Here is a 26,773-nt window from a genome sequence, read left to right as displayed (position 1 = left end):
TTGTGCGCGATCCTCAAGCGATTGCGAATCTATTGCGTAACATGAGGTGAGAGGTGAATGAAATCGCCAGTCGAAGATCCAGCGATCGATCGGAGACATATTGCCTGGGCTTGTCCCTATCGCCCACGCGAATCGCGATCAGGAATGGAGTGATAGGGTCGAGGGGCCCTGTTGGTTAGGCGAGGTCTGTAGGTTACATTAAGTGCAGAACCCACCTTTTCATGGAAGCTCGGGTGCAGTTCTACCGGCCCTTATGTCAATCAGCAAGTATAATGATAGCTTGGTAACCATTGGTCAACATTGGAGTTTGCTAACACCTGAGACACTTGGTTTAGTTGGGTGGTTCCCAAGGCCAACTTGGATGTCTACCCGCTAATCTCCTGGCTACCCAGCTAATTAGGTGCAGGAGGATGGAGCAACGGAGAAACGGATGAGCTGCAGCTTGGAGAAATATTGCAGGTTACCGAGTTCTAGTTACTTGCTTCGTAGGTAGCTACTTGTCTTGTATTCGTGGTAGGCAGTGCATCAGACACGTGGCTCTAATGATATAATAATGGTTGGAGACTTTGATGGCGCCCAAAGTTTGTATCTAGTGGGCGCCTCGGACCGAACATGGCAGCACCACTTAGGTACCTGCCCAGTTAGCACCCTCGGCGGCCTCGGCTCTGAAGTTTAAGCGGCATCAGCCCACTTCAACAATGAAGCACAAGTACCTATTCAGCTACGAGGTCACCCTCTCATGCATATTTGCTTCTTCTCCACCGCAAATTGGGGTAAGAACGAAGTTCTTTTGTTGTAATCAGCGCTTACAAAACCTTCTTCTCTCTCATGAGACATCCATTATTGAACCAAGGTTACGAGGATCAGGCGTGATAGCATTGGAAGCAGACCATGCCAAGTGCTGGGCAGTTCTTACTGATCTCTGACAGTCCTTGTTCTTTATCCTTCCAATGATATTGATGGCTATCCTGCCATCCACTGAACCATGTGTAATCCGGACACCCCTTCATCGGCTCAGGACCACATTGGAGTAACAACACCCCATCAAGCCGCCTTAGTACCTGATGTGAGTGAGTCCTCAGGAGTATCGATTCGGACTTGATTAACATTTGACAGTCTGATAACAGTGATGCGGATTCAGCCATCGGAGAATCAATCGGAGGCTCCTTGACAGCGTCTTTAGCGTCATCGGTCCTCAATTACAAGTACGAGAATGGCCGACGGTATCATGCGTACCGCGAGGGTCAGTATATCTTGCCCAATGATGAACAGGAGCAAGATCGCCTAGACATGCTTCATCACATCTACAAACTCATCATTGGAGGTGCTCTTTACCGGGCCCCCCTTACGGGTGATTATGGCTGGCGGATCCTCGATATAGGCTGCGGCACGGGTCTTTATTGCATTGAGATTGCCGACGAGTTTCCGAACGCATTGGTTATCGGCACTGATCTATCTGCTATTCAGCCAGAATGGGTATGAGAAGGTGTGGTCCGGTGATAGATTCGGGGAGGCCACTGACCGTAACCAGGTTCCACCCAATTGCAGATTTTATGTCGATGACATTGAAAGCGAGTGGGCATATCCTCCAAACGAGCATTTTGACTATATCCACGGCCGAGCTCTCTGTGGCAGCATCGCAGATTGGCCAAAATTGTTTTCCCAAGCGCTCACGAATCTCAAGCCGGGTGGGTTGATGGAGATGCAGGAGTATCACTGCGAGGTGCTTAGTGATGACCAGACAAGCGAACAGGCCACTTATCTTCTGGATTGGGTTGTTCAGATGAACGAAGCCAGTAAAAAGTTCGGCAAGGAGCTTGCCACGGCGAATGGCCTGAAGAAGCAAATGACGGATGCTGGCTTTATCGATGTCCATGAGGAAATCTATAAGGTGCCTATTGGTCCCTGGGCCAAGGGAAAAAGAAACAAAGAGTTGGGCATGTATTACCGTGCTCAATTTGTGGACGCTGTGGAGCCTTTCACCATGGCATTATTCACCCGCGTACTGGGGTACACTGCCGAAGAAGCTTTGATTGTTGTCGCGCGAGTCAAGAGCGATTTGCTCAATCCCAAACTGCACATGTATGTCAACTTCCACTATATTTGGGGCAACAAAGCGAGATGACAGTCAACGAACTATCTGGGATGATGAAACTCGTGTTGGCAGCTGGGAAGGGTCCTGGTGGCACAGGTGACAATTCCGGAAGTTGTACACAGCTGGCATAGCCCGAGGGGCCTCAATCAGGTGCTATGGGTTCTGGGCTGAGCACGAAGATACCCGTGGTGTGGTATGTGAGTACTTTGCCTTGGTACCTATCTCAGTGTGACACACGTAGTATGAATCTAATGACGATATGACCCACAATGCATTAGTTCTGCTGATTCAGAACCCTGTCAATTCAGAAGTCTTTGATCGGTGATACTGTGGCCTGCAAGTACTGTCCTGTCTGGTGGCTACCGAAAATCCGGATTGGGACGAAAAGATGTGTATTTTTCGGGTCGACTGATTCTCCGGGAAAAACGTTGCCAAGATCTCTCCATGTGGTCAGGATTGAGATTCACTGGTCGCCGTCGCACTGGGAGTCGCGTGCAGTGCAGGGCTCTGAGAAGTCTGTGACTGTCACTGATCTTCAACTTCAGGCCCAGGCTGAGATTTGTCCTCGTCATCCGAATCCCTTTCACTTGATTGACACAACGCAGAATTATCCCTCCGGCTACTTGCTGAACCGCGTTACTATCCTCTCCCCGTTCCCCAACTTTGTCCGCAGGCATTAGCGTGACGTAGCATAGCAAGGCTGCACTGAGGCTTGCTAAGCGGCCTCTCAAGTCATCATATATCCATACACCCTCTTCACACCAACCAGCCCTACACTGCACACAGCAGCCTCAGTCTGTGCGACACAACTTCTCACTCTGCCATCCCTTCTCCTTCTTGGACTTCAAATGTCCTGCGCACTCACTCAATCATGGACAACCACAAACAACACCTTGAAGAGTTGCTGAATCACAGTCAAAAACATGGCTCGGAAATCTCAAGAGCAACATCCCCCGGCGGCGCAGGCAGCATCGATCAGACACAACTCACTGATGCCAATTGCCAAGTCAAGCGCAATAGACCCCGAACCTTTCCTTACTTTACCACTCTCCCTTACCAGGTAGAAGATGACTCTCAAAGACAAGAAAATCTGGCCGAAATTCTCAAGCATCTCTACATTGCAATTCAGGCCGGTGATTTCACTCCCGGGGCATTACACTGGACGAGAGAGCTTCGCAGTTGGCTTGCGTTGAAGTTCGATCCCACCAAGGAACAACGAGTCCAACTCGTCAAGCTCTACTATGAACTCGCTCTTGCTCCGGGCATCGACCCCAGTGTCGCCGAACGCTTCGCCAGCATGTTCATGGTCCTCACAAAGTTCGTATCCTACCCACGGCAGGAACTTGACTGGCAAGTTACTAACCGATCGTTCTAGGCGAAAACACTACCTGCGGCCACTCAAGGACCTGACGTTGGACTGGCGGCCGCTTTATCGAGAATTGAAGGTGTTCGTTTTGCCCAGCGAATCGGGGTTGATGCAGACAACAAATCTTAAGAGGAACATCAAGACCTTGATCAAAATATGCTCCTTCTCACAGTTGTATTTCGATCCCGAGGACATTCCAGTCATGCTGGAGGAACTTTTGCCGCATTTCACCATGTCCCAGGCTGAGGGCGCTTTCGTGGTGATTGGTCTGATCAATCTCCTTCTTCCAACTGCTCCTCCTCCACCGAATCGTGCCGACCTAGCGCCCCAGCAATTCCTTCCAACATTCTTCCACTTGTGGTCGTTGGTCAATCGATCCCGCACCATCGACGTCGCCAGTCTGGACCTCTTTTCACGCCTTGCAAGAGATACTCTATCCAGCAAACATGTGGAATTCTCCGAGTTTGGCATCTTCACCCCCGAGCAATCGACTCTCATTGTCACTGCAATCTTGAGGCTATTGGAGATCCCGGTCGGACAGTCAACCTCTCCATATAGTGCCCTAGTCGACCTGTCAGCTGGCATGGGTATTCTCCTGGATCGTGATAGTCGTAAGCATCCTGTATCTCATCACATTGCACGATGGTTCGTTATGTCTCTATCACCTGCTTGCCTTGAGAAGAAAGCTTCCGTGCTATCTCTTCTTGAGACCCTGATACAGGCAGTCGAAACATTTTTCCATCCCTCAAATTCGGGATCATGGACCAGAACGCTTGCACAATTGGTGTTCTACCTGGCAGACTTTTTTGTCATGCGCTGGAACAGAGAGCGCAATGGTGAGATGGAAGTACCCGAGGAACGCAGACTGAATGAGCCTCTCCGCAAGCGGTTTGTATTGTGTCTCCGAGAAGTCATCTTCATGGGCATTTATGCGAAAAGTGGCACTGCAATGAGTTACTCATTATCAACACTTCAAGCTCTTGCCTTCTTAGAGCCTGATTTAATACTTCCTGGAGCCTTACAACGCATTTACCCGTCCATGCAGGGGCTTGTTGAGGTGCACAGAACGATTTCATCATTACGATCACTACAGATTCTGGCGAGAACTATGATACGGACCAAGGGGTATCGTTGCCACATCACAGCATTGTTGGGACTGGCTTTACCTGGAATCGATGCCAATGATCTCGAGAAAACCCTGTACACACTATCCTTCTTTGCAAATGTGTGCTACAACATTCCGTTCGCAGACCTATCCAAGGGCAGGGATGACGTTCAGGGCAACATACTCGCCATGGAATGGATCACTGGTGAAATGGAGCGAATGGACCAGGAAGGTGCCACCGTAGAGCTCAATTATGCGGATTTGGATGAGAAACAAGAAGAGATGATCTTAGCCTCATCCACTGCTGGATTTGGTGAATTCGTCAGCTCTTTCTTGGGGAGAGTCTTTACGCTTCTCGAGAATCTACCTGACGCTGCAAGAATCAGAAGCGGGTCGCCTGAGGAGAATATTGTCAACACCTTACCGGCCGCATTCATGCCATTACTGGCATCACTTTCTCCCGAATTGTTTGACATGGCACTCAACAAGATTGTCGATTTCGTGGCAAACCATGTCATTCACCAATCGCGTGATGCCATGGCTTTTATCTGCAACTGCCTTTGCAAGGTCGATCCTGAGAAAGCTTTGGCCAAATTTGTTCCCGTCCTAGTGACCGCTATTCGCACCGAGATTGATGAAAATGGTGCTGGGTCAACAAGAAATGCGGCTTCTGATGTCCTCCCTCGTGATAGAGGTTTGGTGTGGAACATCAGCATGCTCAGCATGTGTGTTGTCCATGTGGGCTCTGCTGTCCTCAAATACAAGCAGGAGCTGTTCGACATCGCAGTGTATATGCAACAGAAGTGTAAAGGCATGCCGACCGTGCATATCTCAAACTACATCCACCACCTTCTTCTTAACTTGACAGTCACATACACGGCAGACTATAGTCTGTACGAACCGGAAAGAAAGGCCAACGGAGTCACTGCAGACCTCTGGGGGCTTGCAGAACCAAGTGCAACGGTCAAACCCAAGTGGCATGTACCAAACAAAGAAGAACTCGATTTTGCTGTTGAATTGTTTCAGAACCAAGCAGAAGGTGCCTTGAAGCATCTCAAAGGCCTAATTGAGGGCACATCAAGCATCAAACGAGACGGTAGCGGCAAAGAATGGTCTGACGAAGTCTCCCGAAATCTAGTCTTGTTACGACTACTTCTTGCGGGAGTATCAGTTCTCTTTGATGCAAAAGGTGTCAATGATGGTCTCACCACCACTGCTAGCGGCGTGGATGCTGATACTGCCATGACACAGGCAAATGGACATGTACCCGAGGACAGCAATGATACGACTGACCCCGAGTCTGTATTAGACGGTACAGATGAGACATCTATCAAACCTTCATTCCAATACCCCAGTGGGGAGCTTCTCAAACCTGGAGACGAGAATTATGCGCTGATACATCACATACGGCAGGATGTTGGTCGAGTGCTTCATCAAGTTCACGACTTCCTGACCAGAGAAGGAGAGGATGATGTTTCTTCCTTTGCACCGTTGTATACTGCGTACCGATCGTGGTTCGTAGACGTGGGTATTGAGCGATCTGCACATGTACTTGATCGTGTAACAAGACTCCTCCATGCCGATGAACAACCTTATAAGGTCAGCGGCATCCGGAAGGATTATCCACGTTCCATTCTTGTTCGTCGAGCAAATGTCTACCACACACAACGTTTGAGGTACAATGCGACCCCTCGACCACGCTCAGAGCTGGATGAACAATTACTGAATGATCTGGCCGAGTCGTCTGTCTCTTTGTACACGGAAGTTCGCCGCAATGCGCAAAGTGCAGGCGAATCAGCTCTTAAAGTGGTCTTTGGAGCCCGCTTATTCGTCATCCCTCCACTTTTGGCCTCTTTCCAGAAGGCCGTGGAGCGAAACGACTTCCCCCGAATCAAAGGTGCTCTTTTCGCATTGTTGTTTGGAAGTCTGGCGAAAACCGTCGGTAGACATTGGAAGTACACTCCGACCGTGATCAAAACATTCATCAGTGCGAGCACGGCTGATAAACCATCCATTCAGAAACTATGCGGTGGAGGCCTTTTCCAAGTCATGGATTATGGCCGTCCTGGTGATCGCATGGCCATTGTTGATCGAGCGGCAGTCGATCCCTTCGCGCCGGATGAGGATGTCGAGGATAAGATTGCTAAGAAGAAATCCTTTATCCTCAGCAAGCGTGCAAGTATCGAGAAGAAGAAAGCCGAACTGGCCGAAGAGCTCATTGAACTGGGTCGTGTATCACATTGGAAGAAGGCAACGCGGGTTGCAACACTGGTGATGTCCTTGGGCATGCGATTCGACCACATCGCTTCCGACAATATGATTGATCTTATCACTCGTGGCACTATCGACCCTCATCCTGGCTTACGAGGGCTCTATTCACAAGGGCTCGTGGCCCTATTCACTATGACTGATGTTCGAGCTGTATGCAGCCACGACTATGCCAACTACATACAAGCTATGCAAGAATTTCCTGCGAAGGTCAAGGTGACCACATACCCTGAGAAAGATTCTTGGACAGAAGACTATTTGCAAGCATTTTCGAAACCGGAAGCTGATGTGTATATTGATCACGACTATCCGGGTTGGCTTGTGTGGTCGAAGTCCATGCCTGGTTACAAAGCCAATGTTAAGAATGACATTGAGTACGATGAGCTAGAATGGAAAAAGCGCACTGTCATTGGCAAGCTATTGGACCGAAATTGGTTCTCCACGTTCTTCAAGTACCTGAAGCAAGAGCCCCGAGATCAATCGGCGGATAAGTTCCGTATGGCCAGCGCAGCAATGCTGACATACGCGTTTGAGCTCATCATCAGAGACGGCCTTGCCGTGGCAACCTTCGAGGAGATTAAAGAGGAGACACTTGCTGTTTTCGAAGACGGAAGTGATAAGCATCAGCATCGCGCCACAGCAGAAATCCTTGCAGGGCTGGTGACATCTGTTATGGACAATTCGATTGAGCGTCGCACTATGGTTTGGGAATTCGCGTTTCCTATCATTCGAAAAGTCTTCTCCGATGGCTTGACACCTGAGAACTCTGGGTACTGGACAACCTTCTTGCATATGATTCTCCAAGCCCGTGATCCACGTCGAGCTTGGCCCTTGGTGGAATGGCTGACAAATTTCCGACTCGATATGAGCTCCAACGCTGCTTTCAAAGAAAGTTCCAAGATCCACCTTTTACATCAAGTGATCATGGACGCCGGATGGCATTTCCAGCTGGAAGCTCCAATTACTCAAGACTTCTTGAGTCACATTGATCATCCATACAAAGGTGTCCGAGAGGCGATGGCACATACACTTGCGACCATCACCCGTACCCGTTATCACGAATCATACAAGGATGTCAAACAACTTATCGATGCACAGAAATCAGCTGGTTCCATTGGTAAACAACCTTATATTCCTACTGAAGAATTTGATGAGACTATAACAGAGGTCTTCGGACGTATTGAGAAATGGCGACACGAACGAACTCCAGGCCAGCAGACCCCTTCGGCCTACACATCGGGCAGCAAGACGATCCTCCTCTGGCTGGATTCCATGCTTTCTTCCTGGGAGTGTACTCAGCTCTTGAAATACTTCCCCACTTTGTTCACCGAGCAATTCTTACACATGATGGATGTTAAGGAAGACCCCGAACTACAGTCTCTGGCTTATCACGTTTTCCGACATCTTCCAAACATTCCTCACCGAATAGGTGAAGACCAGAAGCTGATTGACTCGTTGATCAAAATCGGAAGAACGTCTCCCTCGTGGCATCAGCGTTTGCGAGTCATGATCAACATGCAAATCATTTTTTTCAGAAGATTGTTCTTGTTGTCTGAAGATAGCAAACAGCTTCTGTTCAAGTGTGTTGCCGATATGCTAGAAGACAGCCAGCATGAAGTCCGTGCGGGTGCAGCAACCACATTATCAGGCATGATTCGTTGTTCCCACATGGAGCTCCGCGAGAAGATGATTGTTCAGCTACGAGACCGATTCACTAAGATGTTGGTAGACAACCCACTTCCGAAGAAGCCCAAGGGTCAATTGGCAGGAGTTGCTGCTGGCTTGTCATCGGCTCGTACATCTGGAACAAATACACCAACACCAGAAGCACAGCGATTGGTCATCGTCCGACATGCCGCTGTACTAGGGTTGGGTGCATTAATCCAGGCTTTCCCATATTCAAGCCCACCGCCATCATGGATGCCAGATGTTCTTGTGACGCTCAGCAGCAAAGCCGCAAATGACCCAGCCGCAGTAGGAAACAGTGTGAAGAGCATCATCAGTGACTTCAAGAAGACACGACAGGATACTTGGCATATCGACGTCAAGGTAAGTTTCCAAAATATTCGGATCGCTTGTTTCATCCCGCTTACCAATTTTTAGGCTTTCAAACCAGAGCAGATCGAAGACTTGTCTGGTGTCTTGTGGAAAAGCTATTTCGCTTGATTTGCCTCGCATCTTGTACTGAACACAAGGCGTTCAGATGTAAATTTTTGCATTTGGACGGCATAGCCTCGGCGTTTAAGCAGTGATTCTTTCCGGCTGAGGGCGGCGAGTTTTAGGTCGGAGCAGTATCTTTATCATTCTTTGCATGTATAAATTTACACATCATCAGAGCACGCCGCTAGAGATGCAGCGGGAGGAAGGACAAAGGTCTGTAGCTGGTGACTGAGTCTCCGCCTGTTAACCAACATAAAGTCATCCAGTTAGTACTTGCGAGCCGCATGCCCCCTGAAATGGCCGCAAGCAAACGTGACGGAATCTCAGCAAATCAACTTGGGGGAAGGCAATGGGTCGTGTTAAGCGCTACCCACAGAGGAAATGTCTCGGGAGATGATCTTGCCGAAGAATTTCCCTTCTATGTTGTTCTTTCGGTTTTCGACTTCAGCAGAGCACAGATGGGTAAAGGATCGAGTGCAGGCCTTGTACAATAAAACATCGATTTCCAGAGCTCAAAAGTCCTGCCATTATCTCGCATGTGGCCCGAGTCAATTATTCTGTGGGACCAGTGCGTGTTAGAATTAAGACCAATCAATTGCAGCTGTTCTTCTTGGAAGCGAATTCTCGTTTTCATCTTTTGGTGAGTCACTGGCATGTCGTGCCTTTGAATGCTCGTGAATCAACGCCTTTACTCACCCACTGGCATTCAGAAACCGCAATCACATTCAAACAACTCGACAGTTTGAGTGTCGCCAGTCACAAGCCCAAACACCCAAAATGTCTGTTGTTTCCCTCTCCCTTTCAGAGACCCATGTTTTTTCCAAGAAGCCGTGCTCGTCCCTCAATCTACTTGTCGACTTAGGCGTCGAAGGAGACTGCCATTGCGGCGAGACAGTCCAACACCGCTCGCGCCTTCAAATCCGTCCTCCTCCCAAGAACCTCCGCCAAGTGCATTTGATGGACCTGGAAATCCTACAAGAATTCTCCGTCGAGCCAGCCGACTTGGGCGAGAACGTGACTACGCGAGGCCTAGGGTTGTTACAGAGGTCTACGGGTACGAAACTGCATTTCTTACCACCGAATACCAGTACTGGATCCGGCACTGGAGCACTAGATTCACTATTGACGAAACACAACATTGCGAAAATCGAGGCGGAGGCCGATCCAGGAAATGCTACGGAACTCGAAACAACACATCCCATTCTCGTACTCACAGGTCTGCGCAATCCCTGCCCACAGATTCAGAAATTTCGCACTGGACTGCAGGAAAAGTTCATCGTTCGAGACGAGGAGCGGAAGATTGTAGAGCGCAAAGCGGGCGTTATGAGTGTCGTTGAAGTCGGTGGTGTAATTGAAATTGGGATGCGCGTTGTTGTCGAAGAGCCTGCTGATTTTAGAAAATTGGAGGCCGTTTGATTTACGCGATTGGTGATCGGTAGTAACAATGAGCATGGATTTGTTTCCCAATTCAAACACGTCGGAGGGTGCGAGGTTACTAGTCGTACCAGGGGTATGGGTGGAAACGAGGCTGTGAATACGGGTACGATGAAAATGATGTCAGTCTGATCCGGCAAAACGTTAAACCGATCTTCGTTTCACTCTGAGATGCTCCGCGGTAATCCAGCTTCGATGCAATCATCTTGACAGTTCAACCGCAGCAGGCGTCCACCTTTCGAGCACACGTTCATTCCAACGAGAGCTTCATAAAGCTCCTCTTCATATTTGCAAATCCTACTCTCTCCTTCTCACGGCCTGGGCGGCCTTTCCTTTCCCTTATCAACCCGCCCGGCATGGCCCAACAAGACACTCTTTTCCGCTCGGCGAGCATGTCCCTGACCCAGCTCTACATCTCCAATGAAATTGGTCGCGAAGTCGTCTCTGCTCTAGGAGAAATCGGTCTCGTCCAATTTCGAGATCTCAATTCCGAAACCTCTGCCTTCCAAAGGACCTTCACCAAGGAGATTCGTCGCCTTGATAATGTCGAACGTCAATTGAAATACTTTAAAGCGCAGATGGAGAAATCTGGCATTGGCATGAGGAGCCACTGGGACTTTGACGAGAATATGCTGGCCGCGCCACAAGCGAGTGAAATCGACGAGCTTGCTGAGCGAGCGGAGTCTTTGGAACACCGTGTTAGCAATCTCAATGAAAGCTACGAGACTTTGAAGAAGCGAGAAGTCGAATTGACTGAGTGGCGATGGGTGTTGAAAGAGGCGGGTGGTTTCTTCGATCGTGCACATGGACAGACCGATGATATCCGCAATAGTATTGACGACGATGATGCTCCTTTACTGCGAAACACTGAGGCTGAGGAAGGCAGAGCTAATGGCGATGCCAATGGTCAGCAGCAGAGCTTCGCGGTCATGAACATTGGTTTTGTCTCTGGAGTTATCCCACGCGAACGTCTAGCAGCTTTTGAGCGAATCTTGTGGCGAACCCTTCGAGGCAACCTGTACATGAACCAGTCCGAGATCCCTGAGCCAATCATCAACCCTGACACGAACGAGGAAACTCGCAAGAATGTCTTCGTTATCTTCGCTCATGGTAAAGAAATTATCGCCAAGATCAGGAAGATCTCAGAGTCTTTGGGTGCAGACCTCTATAATGTTGATGAGAACAGTGACCTTCGTCGAGACCAGATCCACGAAGTCAACACCCGTCTCTCCGACCTTGCCAGCGTCCTCAGAAACACCAAGAATACTCTTGATGCTGAGCTGACTGCAATTGCACGATCTCTTGCTGCGTGGTTGATTGTCATCAAGAAAGAGAAGGCCGTTTACAATGCTTTGAACTTCTTTTCTTACGACCAAGCTCGAAAGACATTGATTGCTGAGGCCTGGGTGCCCACCAGCTCCTTACCTCAGATTAGGGCCACTTTGCAAGATGTCAATGATCGTGCTGGCTTGTCAGTTCCCACTATTGTCAATCAAATCAAGACCAACAAGACACCTCCCACCTATAACAAAACCAACAAGTTCACCGAAGGTTTCCAAACCATCATCAATGCTTACGGTACCGCCAAATATCAAGAAGTTAATCCCGGATTATATACCATCATCACTTTCCCCTTCCTGTTCGCTGTCATGTTCGGTGACTTCGGCCATGGGACATTGATGATGATGGCTGCCTCCGCAATGATCTACTGGGAAAAGCCACTCCTGCGATCCAAGCAAGACGAACTCTTCGCCATGGCTTTCTATGGTCGTTATATCATGTTGATGATGGGCATTTTTTCCATGTACACTGGTTTGGTCTACAACGATGTTTTCTCCAAAGGTTTCACCCCTTTTCCTTCCGCATGGGAGTTCCCAGAAGACGGACGACCTGAAGTTACAGCACATCTCAAGGGAAGTTATCGATACCCATTCGGACTGGACTGGGCTTGGCATGGGTCTGAGAACGATTTGCTGTTCAGCAATAGTTTGAAGATGAAGCTTTCCATCCTGATGGGTTGGGCGCACATGACCTATGCCTTGACTTTCTCGTACATCAACGCAAGACACTTCAAGTCACCTATCGATGTTTGGGGTAACTTTGTGCCCGGCATGATCTTCTTCCAGAGCATTTTCGGCTACCTCAGCTTCTGTATCCTCTACAAGTGGTCCATCGACTGGCCAGCTGAGGGCAGAAACCCACCCTCTCTCCTCAACATGTTGATCCAGATGTTCTTGTCTCCAGGGAATGTGGAGCCTTCTGAGGAACTATACAGTGGGCAGGCTGGTGTACAAGTTTTCCTGGTCCTGATTGCCATCATCAATGTGCCAATCTTGCTGCTGTTGAAGCCTTTGTATCTAAGATGGCAACATAGCAAGACTACTGCCCAAGGTCATCGTGGTATAGGAGATACGAGCCGAGTCACCCATGCCCTTGATGATGACGACGAGAACGATGAGCACCATATGAACGGTCGAACAAGCCAGGATGACGATGAAGGTGCTATGATTACTGAGAACATCGACGAGGAACACGAGGAGTTTGAGTTCTCTGAAGTCATGATTCACCAAACCATTCGTAAGTTATCTCCCTTTCTTGGTAATGTTCTTCGAACTGCAATACTAATAGCTGCAACCAGACACCATTGAATTCTGCCTTAACTGTGTCTCACACACGGCATCATATCTCCGACTGTGGGCGCTGTCTCTGGCACATCAACAGCTTTCCGTCGTGCTCTGGTCCATGACGCTCGGAAATGCATTCGGCTCAACTGGTGCGACGCAAGTAGTCATGCTTGTTGTGACGTTCTTCTTCTGGTTCGTCCTCACCATCGCCGTTCTTTGTGTCATGGAAGGTACCAGTGCCATGTTGCATTCGCTACGTCTTCACTGGGTCGAGGCCATGAGTAAACATTTCATTGGCGAAGGTGTGCCTTTCGAGCCGTTTAGTTTCCAGCTGTTGCTTGAGGAAGAACCCGTGGATTAAACAGTCGCTGGGTTTACTGACTGGACCTTGGGGGTGGTCCGTTCTACGTGAGGGAACACCTTGTTATACTTAAATTGGTATATAGAATAATTGAATCTTGTTGATTGACACGAGCCTTAAATGTGCGCTTTGACAAGTAGACATTAAAGATCTTCAGCCTCCATGACTGCTCATCGGTAAAGAAACACCCATATCATCAGTCCCACTCTTGTCATCACTCGCCGATTGACCCTTCAGGTCTCCTTTAATCTTTCCTCGACACTTCAGGCCAAACCTGCTCCACGACCTCGACGACATCCGGCTCCAAAGGTCCCCTCTCCACTGCCTCCAACATCGCTCTCAACTGATCCGGCCCACCCGTTCCAAAAATGACCTTGTCCCCAAACTTCCTATCCAAGGCACTGTGCCAAACAACCCACCTGACCACGACCTCATGCGCACTTCCCAGGCCCTTTTCCGCCACCACGCTCCTCACCCTCTCAACCGCGACCCTCACTTGATCCGCACCGTACGCGCCTCGCATGGCCTCGCCCACCGCATTCTGCAGCTCCAGCCGCGACGCGGCACCAAAGGTACCGGACGCACCGGGCGCAAACGCGTAGAACGCAATGCCCTGGCCGTGCAGATACGGGATCAGCTCGGCTTCGGCGCCGCGCGCCACCGCGTTATACCGGCCCTGGTAGACGGCCGGGCGAACCCAGCCGTGCGCGTCGCAGATCTGCAACAGCTCGCGCACTTGTTCCAGACTGTAGTTGCTGATCCCCCACTGCGCGGCGTGTCCGGCGATAACGGCGTCGTGGAACGCTGATGCCGGTGAACTCAGTGGTGTGTCCGGGTCCGGGGCGTGCGCGTAGATGGTATGGATCTTGGCCGGGGCGAGCGAGGCGAGCGACGACGCGATGCTGGCGTTTATGCGTGGTATGGTGTGGTCGCCGGGGTTGGAGAGGACTTTCGTGTCGAGTTTGATGGTTGATTTGCTCGGGACGGCATGGTGTGGAGTTGTAGTACTGGTGGTTGTCGAGGTGGTTTTGTGGAGGAGGGCGAATGTCTCGCCGAGGAGTTTCTCACTGGTCCCCTGTGCGAACGGTGGGTAGCGTTGGGCTGTGTCGATTGTGTCAGAGCCGGAGGAGTACAGTATGGTCAGAAGTTCTGCTGCACGCTCTGGTGTCGTCGTCTTGGTTATCGGGTCGCTAGCTGAGCCGAAGTTGGCGGTTCCTAGGACAAGTTCTGGATGTGTCTTGTGAGCTCGAGACATGTTGAGGTGCTTGGGCTTTGCTGGCGTTTTGGACGTTGTGTCGAGTGATGGTGATTGAAAGGCGTCGCGAAAGTGGCTGTAAGCGATCTTATGCTGTTACTCGTACATCCGGGATCTCAGACGTCGTCAGATAGAACCATAGTCCGATGCCATAGTAGCAGAACAAGGCAATGAACATGTATAGCATCCACATTGTTGCCCGCCTTGATGAATCACGGTGAATTTGTGTCGTCTGTTTCTCAGCGTATTGGTAATGAAGAAAGAACGAGATGATATTGGATAGGACTGGCAGGGAGATAAGCTATTGGAGGGCGTTGTGTTTGCGTATGATTTATTGTGGATGATCATACCCTGGTGAAGCGACCTTCTGTTTTAGTCTTGGGCGCCGATTGGTGTAAGCACTCGATCAGGCGGGCTGTTTCATCCTGTGCGTGGGATGAGCGTATTCATCACAACACTGTACCATTCAAGTAACATCTCAGCTCTCACTGTATGGGGCGTCCAATTGTTGGTCGTCACTTGAACATCAATCGAGTACTGAGCCACATCCTACCTGGGGCATAACTCTGGCATCAAGGAGCCATTATGTCCTGTCAGGCTTGTTTGAGATGCTGAGCCAATGCCTGGTCCTATTCTACAGTCTCGCAGCTCAATTTGATCCAAGGAGCTTTCGAGAAGATCCTAGACTTCTAGTTATATTGCCTTCACTATGAGGCAAATTGTGAACATAGGTATTACTATCTCGAAAGAAGGCTTAGAAGAGATAGTGTCATCACCACCATCAACGTAGAAATGCAAGGCTGTGGCAAAGCCTCATCACGTGCCGCCAGGTTTCGCCACATCTTGGCGTTCTTTCGCTATCACACAAATGTCTTCGCTGGGACTGTTCTTCCCACCCCACCGCTTTGATTGATTTGAACAACCACAGAGCCTCGAAGATACTGTCAATAGTGAGTAGAAAAACCCCCGGACTCTATTGAAGCGCTGAATATACTGACTTATCTCTCTTTGCAGTGCAGATGTGAGTTTTCCTCCCACCCAAAATCGATTCCGGCCACCTTCCGCGCAACGATGAATGTTTCGAAATATTGCCACACAGAGAGGATGAAGCAGAATTGAGGACAGAAGACTGACGGAATATCTTTTACTATCTAGCTTCGTGAAGACCCTCACGGGCAAGACTATCACCCTTGAGGTGGAGTCATCCGACACCATCGACAATGTCAAGTCCAAGATCCAAGACAAGGAAGGCATTCCTCCGGACCAGCAACGATTGATCTTCGCCGGCAAGCAGCTTGAGGACGGCCGCACTCTCAGCGACTACAACATCCAAAAGGTACGCTCAAGACTCCAAAATCCCCGGGGGAGGAATCGACAAGGAGGAAAAAGGAACAATACGAGGCAGATTGGAACATATCAGGAAGCACCTTTGAAGTCATGCAAGATCTAACAGGACATTTTTTCTATCTTTAGGAATCAACTCTGCACCTGGTCCTCCGTCTCCGTGGCGGTATCATCGAACCCTCGCTCAAGGCCCTGGCCTCCAAGTACAACTGCGAAAAGATGATCTGCCGAAAGTGCTACGCCCGTCTCCCACCCCGTGCCACCAACTGCCGGAAGAAGAAGTGCGGCCACACCAACCAGCTCCGACCCAAGAAGAAGATAAAGTGATGGTTGCGCGCCATTCAGAGAATATTTTTTCGTTTGGGGGGAACGATATGGAGTGTGGATTGCAGAGACACTGGCTGTGGAAAATGTATGCGGAGTTATTTCTCCTTTCACGATAAGGTGATGGCTCGAGTTTTTTCAGATGCATGGCATGACGATGACGTGCGAGTTGAGGATTCTCAAAAAAAAGTGACGATTGACCCAAGTCAATGGAGAATGGGAACATGAACTGCTACATTAAATCAAGTCAATCACCTGCATGAATACCTTGTCCGTTGTTTGTGACTGTTGCGTAGACGACGTCCAAGGTCTCTCCCTAATTACCTACAGTCTTCGCAAGTCCCAATATTCCCTGCGAATGAAACTGGCTATCGATGCCGTAGAAATGATCTCCCTGCTCTGTCTTGAGCTCCTAAGATTGACCTCCTGAATCGTCTCCTGTCATTGCCAATATTTGATAATACAGTACATGTGATCCGTGCGCCTATGGCTACATTGCGCACACCATTCATTCCATAATCCCCTGATATAGTATTGGTGAAAGAAATTTAATCACTCTTGGCTGGGCTCTTGTGACTGAAGAACAAGATCTTGATAGCGATCGCCAATCCAGCGTGCAACAAGACGACGGCCACAAGAAGGACCTGGCTGATTTTCTTCTCGGTTGCGCTTATCACGGGGAACAGATTTTTGACCAGGAAGAATACGCTGACGGCGTAGCCTAACCCGACCAAAGCATAATTCAGACCGTTCAAGGGTGACCATGAAACCAGGGCGACTGCAATCCAGAACAGGTTGCTATACCCATAGAGCGCCCAGCATTCGACCAGTTCCAAAGACTGCGCGCCAAACCAACGCAACGCTCCCCACAGTCCTAGTGGGACGAACAGCGTGTATCCGTAGATCAAGCCTGCCGCACCAGATAAAAGGCCGAAGTCGTACTCAAAGTGTTTCTTTCCCTCCGAGGCCAGCTTGTGACTGATGGTTCCAGTGAGGAATAGAATCACCACGACGGTGGTTGCGATCCAAAAGGGGCCGTACAAGTCAGGATTTCCGTCCAAGGTATCGAGAAACGGGGGTGTATTCGGGAGGAAGGGTATCAGTGCAGTGCGGCATCGGTTCAGCACGGTGGAAGTGTCGACATCGAAGAATTGCGCATAGAAGGATATGGACCATAGCATGCGCTTCGAGGGGACGGCTGAGGGGTCATTCGGTAGGTTGGCGGGATTTGTGCTGCTGTTGGACAGAAATGGTGTTGAGTCTGCCGGAATCTTGCGGTTGGAAGGCCGCGTGTCGAAGTCTGATCGTCATGTTAGATGGGCTCCAGGCAGCTCCAGGCATTACACGAGGCTTTGAACTCACTCGAAGAATGGAATTCTAGGTCGTCGTCTTGAAGATCAGTGTGACCCAGGTCGCCCTGCAATCATTCCGTATCAGTCTCTCCTCGTGGTTGGTCATGGATAGTGGACTCACTTCTGTGTCGACATCGACGACAACGTCATATCCTCTGTTGGCCATGCTTACAAGATCTCTGAGATACTAGACGGATGAAGGGGGGCGCAAAGGGGAGCGATTGCAGCAGTTAGATGTTGGGAGGTTCTCCAAACACGTATGCCTGACTGTCGCGTCTGCAATAAAGTTTGTATGACAGATACCAGTTATAACGGTCATTTCAACGGAGGTGTACGCCAATTTTGGCGCACGACACGCCAGTATTACCAGATATCGACGAGTCCATTACAAGGGTATTGTCATGCTTCTATGATGTGACTACTCATACGCATATATCTTTGGTTTCTGCTTCCCAGTGGTTTTAATTTGTATGTCGTGTATAGTCTAGGCCCACTGCAGTCCGAGAGAAATCAACTCAAATGTGCAACGAACCCGAACCATGGGGCGGGGCGGGGGATGGTACGATGGCGCTATTCTCTTCTCAATAGCAATCGCGTCGCCCATGCAAAGAGTGATCGAAGAGACAGATCCTGCCCTGTTCTGCGAAGATACAGGGAAAGAGCAGCAACCACTAGTGCGGCGGTCAACGACGTCAGTGGTCTTCGGTACTTGCACAACAATAAGAACCGCCTCTTCATCAATTCTTCTGACCGCAACTGCTGGATCTGCTTCCGACCCAAAGCCTCGGCCTTTTCAAGAGGCTGTGAGGCTTTGATGTCTCGAGACGTTTTGAGAACACTGTACGATGATAGACGCCACCAGAGAAACCCACGTAGGCTCTCTGGTGGATGGCTTTCAAACAGTCTCACCGTATTCGTGGCAAGAGTGTCGATATCGAGGTTTTGTGGTAATTTGGCGATCATGTAGGTAAGGATGTCGGATTCATCGGGTTCCAATTCGAGTAATTCTGCGCGCCGGGATATGGTGATTGTGGCAAACAAGTAAATGCTCATGACGGGTTCATGTGCAAGGAGAAAATCGTACAACCGTGCAATCTCTCGGTAGTCTTGTATGTCATGCGCAAACAAGGAATGAGTCGCTGAGAGAGCGAAACTATTCTCTGCCTCTGCGATGTGATTTGCCAATTCCGGATCAGCAATACTCACGACTGCCGAAACAAGCTCAAAATGTTTTCTTGCAGGGACTATTGTTGGTAACATGTAGTCACGGAGGCGGAAAAGAGACATTCGTGGAACGGCGTGGGCTGCGCGGTTCTGCCCAAGAACAAGTAGAAGGACTTGTACCACATCGTGATAACTTTGAAAGTAAGAAAGTAAGGGATGCTTCCTCAGGGTCGAGACAATCAAGTCGGACAATTGTTCCTTCTTTTCCTGAAGGGCTTGCTCAGACTGATCTGGATGCATTTAGCTAGCGGTAAAACCAGCAAGAGATATTTCAAACCTCTTGGATAGTAGACAAATGCTCGGTCAACGTCAAGCTGGACTTGATCCTCATCGGGATGCCGGGGTAGAGTTTCCCAAGCCTTGCGTGATGCTCCCTGCAGGTCATTCTCGCCTAGGTTCACGCAACCCAATAGTATCGGCCCTTCCAAGAGTCAACGGTGTTTCACAGGCAAGCAGACTAGATACTTACAAGCTCTGCGACGCAGCTCATCGGTCAGAAGACCACCGGTTGAAGTAGCTAGCTCGACGAGAGCTTCGAAGTCAAGCCGTTCACAAGCGTCCTCGATGGCTTTGACCTTCTGCTGTGTGCCATTACTTGACACTTGCATGACACTTGACTCGGAAGAGTCGTGCATGGATTTTTCGTCAAGATGCTCACCCATACGAGCGCCACGATCCCTCGTGTCTTAGGGCGGGCTGAATTTTCTCATTGGCTTTGAAAGACTGGCAGTTCCAGAGAAACAAGGTCGGTTATGGCAAACGCTTACCCGCTCTTTAAGTCGGAATGCCAATCGGACGACAAAGAACGAGGATGGTCACACAAACAGGTGTCAATAGGACCGGTTGGGGTTGGTTTGGATAAAGGTGACAGGTCGTAACACAAGACCAGAATGAATGGCGTCTCCTGCCAATCTGTTGGCTTCAAAGCACCACCTGTCCTTGGGTCGATCAGCTAGTGCCTCCAGTCACCGAAATCTTGGAAAGATGTGTTGTAATTACACCAAAGTCTGGCATTACGATGTACCCAGTATGCTTCGTTCTCGGTCGCGACAATGAACCAGTGGGAAATGCGTAAGTGTTCTTTTGAAGGACGATCCCAGTCGGACATGGTTTCCGTGCCACCAAGCCTGGGGGCCCAGATGGGCGCCAGGGACAGAGAATGTTTCCATTCCTGTACAATAGCTCATTTCCAATCCTGCTGCCATTGATAATCACTGTCTACCTTGTTTCCTTGTGTCTTGATATCAGGCACATCATCTCACTTGCAAGTCTAACCCTGGTCCATGGATGCATTCGGTTGATGGCCGGGGTGCTGGAGCTTTGGGAGGTGCGATTGGGTTCTCATCGCGCGCGTATGGCCTTGCCCCTCGTGCTTGAGCTGCAACCTGCTGTTCTGAGCCATTTGGCCGCTTTCGAGCCTACTCACTTCACCTTTAAAGAATGTGATCAGTGAAAGAGTCCTTTCGCTCTAAATCACTACTACGACATGGTGCGGCCTGCCGTGACGGGCGCGGCTTGAACGAATCTCTGCAATATCACAACTATTTCTGCTGTTCTTCGCCTCACCTCACATCTACCGCTCTTCTCATGGTAGCTGACCTCAAATCCTTCTTTCCTGTGACTCTTTTGTCTTCTTGACTGTCATATTACCTGCCAGCAAGCACCGGCTATGCCCGACATAGGCATGGGCTCTGGCAGCTCAAGCACATCCTCCTTGGAGACAACCTCAGCACTGTCACATCAGTACACCGGAATTCTTTCAAGGACATTCAGCACAAGCTCAACCGTGAGATGGATACTGCCAGCCAGGGTCAGATCCGCAAACAAAAACGACATTGTCTTCGTAGGGGAGACTTTTGTGCAGCTTCGTGAATTCCTTCCCAATGGCCAACTAGCGGATGCAACTGCGAAACTCGACTTTGGAACACAAATCCTTGCGGCACAGGTTGTTTCGGCAAAGCTGCAGATTGTCGAAATCATGGACGAAATCATAAAGCAAGAACGAGATCAGGAGCAGTACAGCCTCCATGGGCACCCGATCGACGACTCCCATCCTCCCCAGCTTCTTGTTCTCAGCACTTCCAGCAACGAGTTGATCTACATCTATGCTAGAGAGAACTCGTCTGGTGATGCAAGATTTATTTTTGCAAAGAGATCCTTACTTCGTGGGGTCAATCTGCCTTTGAGGCAGTGTCGACACATGGCGGTCGATTCAGATAGTAATTCGACTTGTTCCCGCGCTCTGGCAATCGCGTCTTCTTCCGGATATATCGCCATTTTCAAACTCCACACAGTCGCCAACATCAAGCGCCAGATAGATGACTGGGATCCACAAAAGCACGACACATTCTTGCCATGGACGGAGGTAAGTGGCATCCTGATCAAGACCCTCATTGACTAACGAGTGTAGCAACGATTCATTCAGATTGATGGCAACATTTTAAAAATGGCCTTTCTTCGAAGTTCCGACTCTGACCCCACCAAGGTATTTCTCCTCTTGATGGTGGCTTCTGGCGTGGAAACTCATCTCCTGTTGTACGAGTGGGATACAGAAGCACCACTTCGTTCTATGAAGCCAATGGGTTGCAGTGGTCGGCCAGCAAAAGACGACCAATTCCCCCTGATGCTGATACCATCCACGCACCCATACTCTTGCTTTGTGGTCGTACAAACAGGGATCAGCTACTATCAGAACGTTCATTCCTCCGAGTTCAAGCGTATTCATTGCACATTCATGGGCAAAGCTGCAGGTCCGCTCACTTGGGTGCACTGGGCCAAACCCCGACGGCACGAGCAATACTTGCAGAAGAGTGATGACCTTGTCATTGTGCGAGAGGATGGATTACTCCAGTGTTTTCAAATCGACAAGGCCTCAAGTACGAAATTTACCATGAATTGGACAATAGGCACCCTAGATATCCATGTCGACACGGCCTTTTGTATGCTTGCTGGTCCGCCCAGTAAAGGCGGTGATATTGTCGTTGCTGGTGGTGACATGACAGAGGGTGGTGTATTTCAGGTTCTTGCTCGAACTGGGCCAACAAAGCAGCAGAACATTGTCAATGTTGCACCCGTACATGACATGATAATTGGTTCTCGCGGAGATGCCACATCCTCTACAGGTTCACAACTCGAGCGTTTGGATCGGATTTATCTTTGCGGAGGGAGGACCAAAGATCACTCCCATGTTACCGAGCTTCGCAATGGCCTCGAGGCACAACTAGGCTGGACGATGCCCTATCCGGACCCTTTCGATATCAGCCGTATTTGGTCACTCCACATCCCCTGGCAAAAGCGTCTCTTGCTTGCCACTTCACATTCAGTCAGTACGAACGCGGTCTCGTTTAATCTTGAGACGCAAGAGCTTGAATCCATGGATCCCGAAAGTCTTCCGGGTTTCAATTTCGAAAGCCCTACTTTGGTCATTGCAGATATTGGAAATGGCCATATTCTACAATTGACTAAAGATGACATCAATGTCATTGCTGAGGGAGATGATTCAAGTATTGAAAGTTGCCTGCAAAAAAAGCTCAATTGTCTACAGGCAGATATATTTGAGGGAGACAATGTGGTTGCCCTGGTCGGGAAAGCCATAAACGGGTATCAAATTGGTTTAATATCAATTGATACCTCAAATCGACACGGGGTGAACTATACTCCCGCTCCAAGTCCTATCGTCGTACAGCACGAGATCATTGCTCTATGCTGCATGAATATCGGCGATAGACGGTTAGTCGTCGTGGGAACGACCACTGGCAAGCTGTTGGGCTATCTAGTCCTCGAAAATCTCACTTTGAAACTTGCTTTCGAAACAGAAGTGAGTGAAATTTGTGTACATGTGGAAATTGCACCAGTTGCGTCTCTGGTAGCCCTTGATCATCATGATTCTACGCCAGTGCTCCTGTTGTGTGGCCTGAGGAATGGTGTTATGATGTGCTTGGAGCTGAGTGCTGACCTCAATGATAGAATCAGTATGTGTCCGTGGATATGGTGCATGATACCCTCTAACTTATTGCTAGATATTCGATCCGATAATTTTCACCGCCTGGGACAGACAACTGTACAATTCTCTAAAGAGGTGGTGGGAGCCGGCACTACTGGTATTCCCTCAGTTCTTGTGCTGTGCGACTCTCGTCTTCATCGTATTACACTTTATCCGAATGATGCAGCGATTGATTACGCACTAACAACCTTGTATCTTGCAAATTTGTCGGAGGTGGGTATCAACTGTTCCAGTACTTATCCTGTTGCTAATGATCCATAGCCGGGCCTACCTCTGCCTGAAGTCAACGCAATTCATCGCATTGCAAAGTTACCGCCCCCATTTGGAGAACCTGGTGGTCTCATTGTGTGCTCAACGAGAGACGAGCTATTGTTTGCGTCTCTGGTGGCCCAAGAACAAACCATTATTACTCAGCTTCCACTCCCGGCCGTCCCTCGACGACTACTCTACTCGAACCACCTGAAGAAGCTTGTGGTCGCGACTGAGAAGAGATTGCGTGGATCCACTGCATATGCTGGGGATTTCGGCCATGCCACGGAATCTCACGAGCAGGATGATAAGGGCATTCCATACGTCGATATGCCCAAACCAGTTGGTTCTGAAGAAAGAATCCAAATCAGCCTTTCGATTGTTGATCCCGAATGGAGAGGAGACGAAATGTCTTCAGTATCAGTCCCGATTGTTGAGGACTGCAATCTTCGAGTGACTGCCCTAATGGAGTGGGCAATCGAGCAAGATATCACGGGCAAAGGAAATGGCTTGTGGATTGTCATGGGCCTGGAACAACATGTGAGCAATGTTGAAACAAACATTGGTCGTGTCATTGCGATCAACGCGAAAAACATTAAGAAAGGCCACCATTCTCCACAACAGCGAGTTTTGTACCGAAGCGTTAAAGGCGCCATTCGAGCCCTTTGTGCTTATGGAAGGTCATCGCTCCTGATCGCCGCAGGGAACGAACTTATTCTGCATAACCTCGACCTCACTGTGAAGAAATGGAAAACGTTGGCAACGTACACCCTACCATCAGCAGCGACCTCGATTTCGTGCCAAGGCGCCATGATTTTTGTCGCAACATCTCATCACTCCCTTATTGTGCTCATGGAACGAAACGATGCATTGTTCGAGCATAAATCGGATAGTATGGCGAGGAATCTCAACAACGTTGTTTCATTTGGAGGCAACTGTGCAATGTTCTCAGCCTTCGATACTGCAGGAACACATCTCATGGCATTCTCAGGTTTTGATCAGGAATCGGACGACCCTGTACCAATGTTCCGAGCAATACTGCCCCTCAAAATTGATCGCATCCGATTCCGAAAGGGCACGGATGTGACAGGAGGGGCTCGTCATCACTTTTACGGAAGCACTACAGATGGCACTGTATATCACTTCGAAACACTCGCACCCAATGAGTGGAGGCTCCTTCGTTTCCTAGAAGAGCTGAGCCACTTTGAGCGCGACACAATCAAAGCTGTGCCAATATCCAAGCGGACTATTGATGGTAAAGACGCTCTCTTTCATTTTCCGGCCACGAAATTATCCGACATGCACGTTCATGGTGATCGCTTGCGCCTGATGATTGAGCCTGGCCCGTACAATCTACGAAACCTGTTCCGCACAACACAACAGCGTGAGATATTTGGTAAACTGGCTGTAGCAGTCATTGGGGAGACAGAATATCCTGTTGAAGCCGTGGTGGTTTGGATTAGACGATTTCTTCAATCTTAAAGTGGGTGCAGAATCCAATGGAAGAAGTCTGTCAAGAAATGTCGGACATGGCTATGTAGAGTTGTGTCTTGATAACGTGGTCATTATTTCCAACCAGGGAGATCTCCCATGCGTGGACATCCTGTGTACATATTGAGAGTGGATTACCTGAGCAATGATACCTTGAGTTACAGGTGCGAAAGAACACAAGCCATTTCTCTATCTGTTGTCCAATAACCATTGGGTTTCGTGCTTAGACCGGAATAAGTCCACCAATGTATCCCGTCGGCATGGACTTCTCCACAGTGCATCATTAATAATTATCGAAAGGCGTCTGATGCGATCGTACACACTTGTGGAAGGGATCGTCAGAAAACTGAGGTTCATATCTCCTTGAGATTACTTCCAACCTCTTCGCAAAGTCTGGTCAAACTGTCACAATGTCACTTCCAGCATCTTTTCCTATCCACATTAAAGATGGCAAGACCATCCAGATCCCATCCGTAGGATATGGTACATGGGCAGCAGGTAGGTTAACTTACGATGCGAAGATTTGAGTCGATCTACCTAACACTGAAGACAGGAGGGACCGGCTGGTGCAAAGACGCTACTTTGAAAGCTTTGCAAGCAGGATACAGTACAAATCTCTGCAAATGCTACTGGTCGCGAAAGTGCTAATGGATGAACCAAGGACACCTTGATTGTGCATGGATGTACGGTGTATGTTTATCCCCGTCATCCAAACCTCAACGGGATCTTGGTGCACTACTAACGGAGGCTCAAAGGTCGACGAAGAAGTCGGGGCCGCGATACAAGAATCAGGCATCCCCAGGTCCGAACTGTTCATCACCAGCAAGTTCTGGCCGCACTTTGGCGCCCCTGAGAATGTGAAACTATGTCTTGATAAGATCCTCAAGAACATGGGTTTGGACTACATCGACCTCTTGCTGGTGCACTGGCCGGTCGCGCTCAAGCCAACATCTAGAGAAGCCCTAGAAAAGGCTGTCACAGGGCCGGGCACGTCGAATGCCGATAAGGCTATCATGGTGCAACCTGGGACTGAGAATGTTGTGGTCGATTGGGAGCATAGCTCGGCTGACTTCGCACGTCGAAATGGTAAGTTGAAAGCATCCAATTACTACCTGTGACGTCCCGATCACTAACAGTTTCCAAATAGGCCATGAAGGCAGCTTCGTGCCCACCTGGCAAGCAATGCAGAAACTCGTCTCGACTGGCAAAACGCGTGCAGTCGGGGTATCGAATTTCTCGATCGAAGACATTAAAGCCATCCTGCCTTACGCAAAAGACGTCCCCATCTCATGCAACCAAGTCGAAGCACACCCATGGTTACCGAACAACGAACTCATCCAGTTCGGCAAGGAGCACGGAATCCTGACGACGTGCTATTCACCCTTTGCAGGACAAAAGTCCGATGGCGCGACATTACTCCAGGACGACACCGTCAAGCGGATCGCCGAGAAGAATGGCATGGATGTCGGCCAGTGTCTACAGAGCTGGGCCGTGCAGAGAGGTACGGTCCCGCTTGGGAAGAGCGCGACCGAGGCCAGGATCAAGACGAATTTGGCGGTCAAGGAGTTGCCGGCTGAGGATGTCAAGGCCTTGGATGAGCTGGAAATACCCGATGGGAAGGGGCGCACGGTGGCTGCTGGTGGCGCGTTTGGGGTCACGATCTTTTAGAGATAGAGAGGGGGGCGACCTGAAGATATCATGAGTAACGTAGAGTATTGTCTACAGCGCCCACCACAATATAAACAGCACTCAAGAGGCAGTTCACTCTGTAACGTCACACATCGCTCCAGGGAAACTCTATGCTGGACCTCCCTATCCGTGCTGCCAGTGACCGGCGAGCCAGGATTCTACCTACCTGGCTCTCCTTGGCTGGTAACAGATTGGTTGTCAGGTATAAAACGCTAGGCACATTCTGTGACAAGAACATGATTTGTCTCCGCCACAACAATATATGATTCAAAAGTCTCTAATGGTCACCGAGGAGGACAAAGAAAGAGGACAACTTGAATGCCATTGAACATGGTCTGCCAAGAAATGATAAAGCCACTGGCAGTGACGGGAAGGCAGGCAGCCCCTCCAATCCCCGCATCGTGTTGGTCTGCCTGTGCGCACCATCAT

General features: G+C 49.5%; 9 protein-coding genes across 9 annotated transcripts; 6 read left to right on the top strand and 3 right to left on the bottom strand.

Moving 5' to 3' along the window:
• Positions 1–985: 985 nt before the first annotated feature.
• Positions 986–2,125, top strand: LTR84_010715 (uncharacterized protein; the record flags this gene model as incomplete). Its single annotated transcript, XM_064854249.1, has 3 exons — positions 986–1,066; positions 1,117–1,476; positions 1,532–2,125. The coding sequence occupies 3 exons, from the start codon at positions 986–988 to the stop codon at positions 2,123–2,125; spliced, it is 1,035 nt and encodes a 344-aa protein (XP_064700165.1).
• An 841-nt stretch (positions 2,126–2,966) lies between these two features.
• LTR84_010714 (uncharacterized protein) lies at positions 2,967–9,000 on the top strand (the record flags this gene model as incomplete). Its single annotated transcript, XM_064854248.1, has 3 exons — positions 2,967–3,412; positions 3,471–8,883; positions 8,938–9,000. The coding sequence occupies 3 exons, from the start codon at positions 2,967–2,969 to the stop codon at positions 8,998–9,000; spliced, it is 5,922 nt and encodes a 1,973-aa protein (XP_064700164.1).
• Positions 9,001–9,771: 771 nt separating this feature from the next.
• On the top strand, positions 9,772–10,410 carry LTR84_010713 (uncharacterized protein; the record flags this gene model as incomplete). The annotated part of the gene is made up of 1 exon (XM_064854247.1): positions 9,772–10,410. The coding sequence occupies one exon, from the start codon at positions 9,772–9,774 to the stop codon at positions 10,408–10,410; it is 639 nt and encodes a 212-aa protein (XP_064700163.1).
• Positions 10,411–10,784: 374 nt separating this feature from the next.
• On the top strand, positions 10,785–13,413 carry VPH1 (H(+)-transporting V0 sector ATPase subunit a; the record flags this gene model as incomplete). Its single annotated transcript, XM_064854246.1, has 2 exons — positions 10,785–13,005; positions 13,067–13,413. 2 exons carry the CDS (start codon positions 10,785–10,787, stop codon positions 13,411–13,413), a joined length of 2,568 nt encoding a protein of 855 aa, XP_064700162.1.
• Positions 13,414–13,657: 244 nt separating this feature from the next.
• On the bottom strand, positions 13,658–14,668 carry LTR84_010711 (uncharacterized protein; the record flags this gene model as incomplete). The annotated part of the gene is made up of 1 exon (XM_064854245.1): positions 13,658–14,668. The coding sequence occupies one exon, from the start codon at positions 14,666–14,668 to the stop codon at positions 13,658–13,660; it is 1,011 nt and encodes a 336-aa protein (XP_064700161.1).
• A 2,216-nt stretch (positions 14,669–16,884) lies between these two features.
• On the bottom strand, positions 16,885–17,854 carry LTR84_010710 (uncharacterized protein; the record flags this gene model as incomplete). Its single annotated transcript, XM_064854244.1, has 3 exons — positions 16,885–17,636; positions 17,699–17,753; positions 17,810–17,854. The coding sequence occupies 3 exons, from the start codon at positions 17,852–17,854 to the stop codon at positions 16,885–16,887; spliced, it is 852 nt and encodes a 283-aa protein (XP_064700160.1).
• A 404-nt stretch (positions 17,855–18,258) lies between these two features.
• Positions 18,259–19,574, bottom strand: LTR84_010709 (uncharacterized protein; the record flags this gene model as incomplete). Its single annotated transcript, XM_064854243.1, has 3 exons — positions 18,259–19,142; positions 19,190–19,303; positions 19,382–19,574. 3 exons carry the CDS (start codon positions 19,572–19,574, stop codon positions 18,259–18,261), a joined length of 1,191 nt encoding a protein of 396 aa, XP_064700159.1.
• Positions 19,575–20,581: 1,007 nt separating this feature from the next.
• LTR84_010708 (uncharacterized protein) lies at positions 20,582–24,646 on the top strand (the record flags this gene model as incomplete). Its single annotated transcript, XM_064854242.1, has 4 exons — positions 20,582–21,277; positions 21,323–22,883; positions 22,932–23,128; positions 23,177–24,646. The coding sequence occupies 4 exons, from the start codon at positions 20,582–20,584 to the stop codon at positions 24,644–24,646; spliced, it is 3,924 nt and encodes a 1,307-aa protein (XP_064700158.1).
• Positions 24,647–25,065: 419 nt separating this feature from the next.
• Positions 25,066–26,323, top strand: LTR84_010707 (uncharacterized protein; the record flags this gene model as incomplete). Its single annotated transcript, XM_064854241.1, has 5 exons — positions 25,066–25,153; positions 25,209–25,262; positions 25,317–25,345; positions 25,411–25,741; positions 25,803–26,323. The coding sequence occupies 5 exons, from the start codon at positions 25,066–25,068 to the stop codon at positions 26,321–26,323; spliced, it is 1,023 nt and encodes a 340-aa protein (XP_064700157.1).
• Positions 26,324–26,773: the final 450 nt, after the last annotated feature.

This window comes from Exophiala bonariae, assembly GCF_035927105.1.
Source record: "Exophiala bonariae strain CCFEE 5792 chromosome Unknown scaffold_48, whole genome shotgun sequence".
NCBI classification, from domain to species: Eukaryota; Fungi; Ascomycota; class Eurotiomycetes; order Chaetothyriales; family Herpotrichiellaceae; genus Exophiala; species Exophiala bonariae.
Note: the sequence above shows the minus strand (reverse complement) of the source record. Positions and strands in the feature narration are given on the sequence as shown.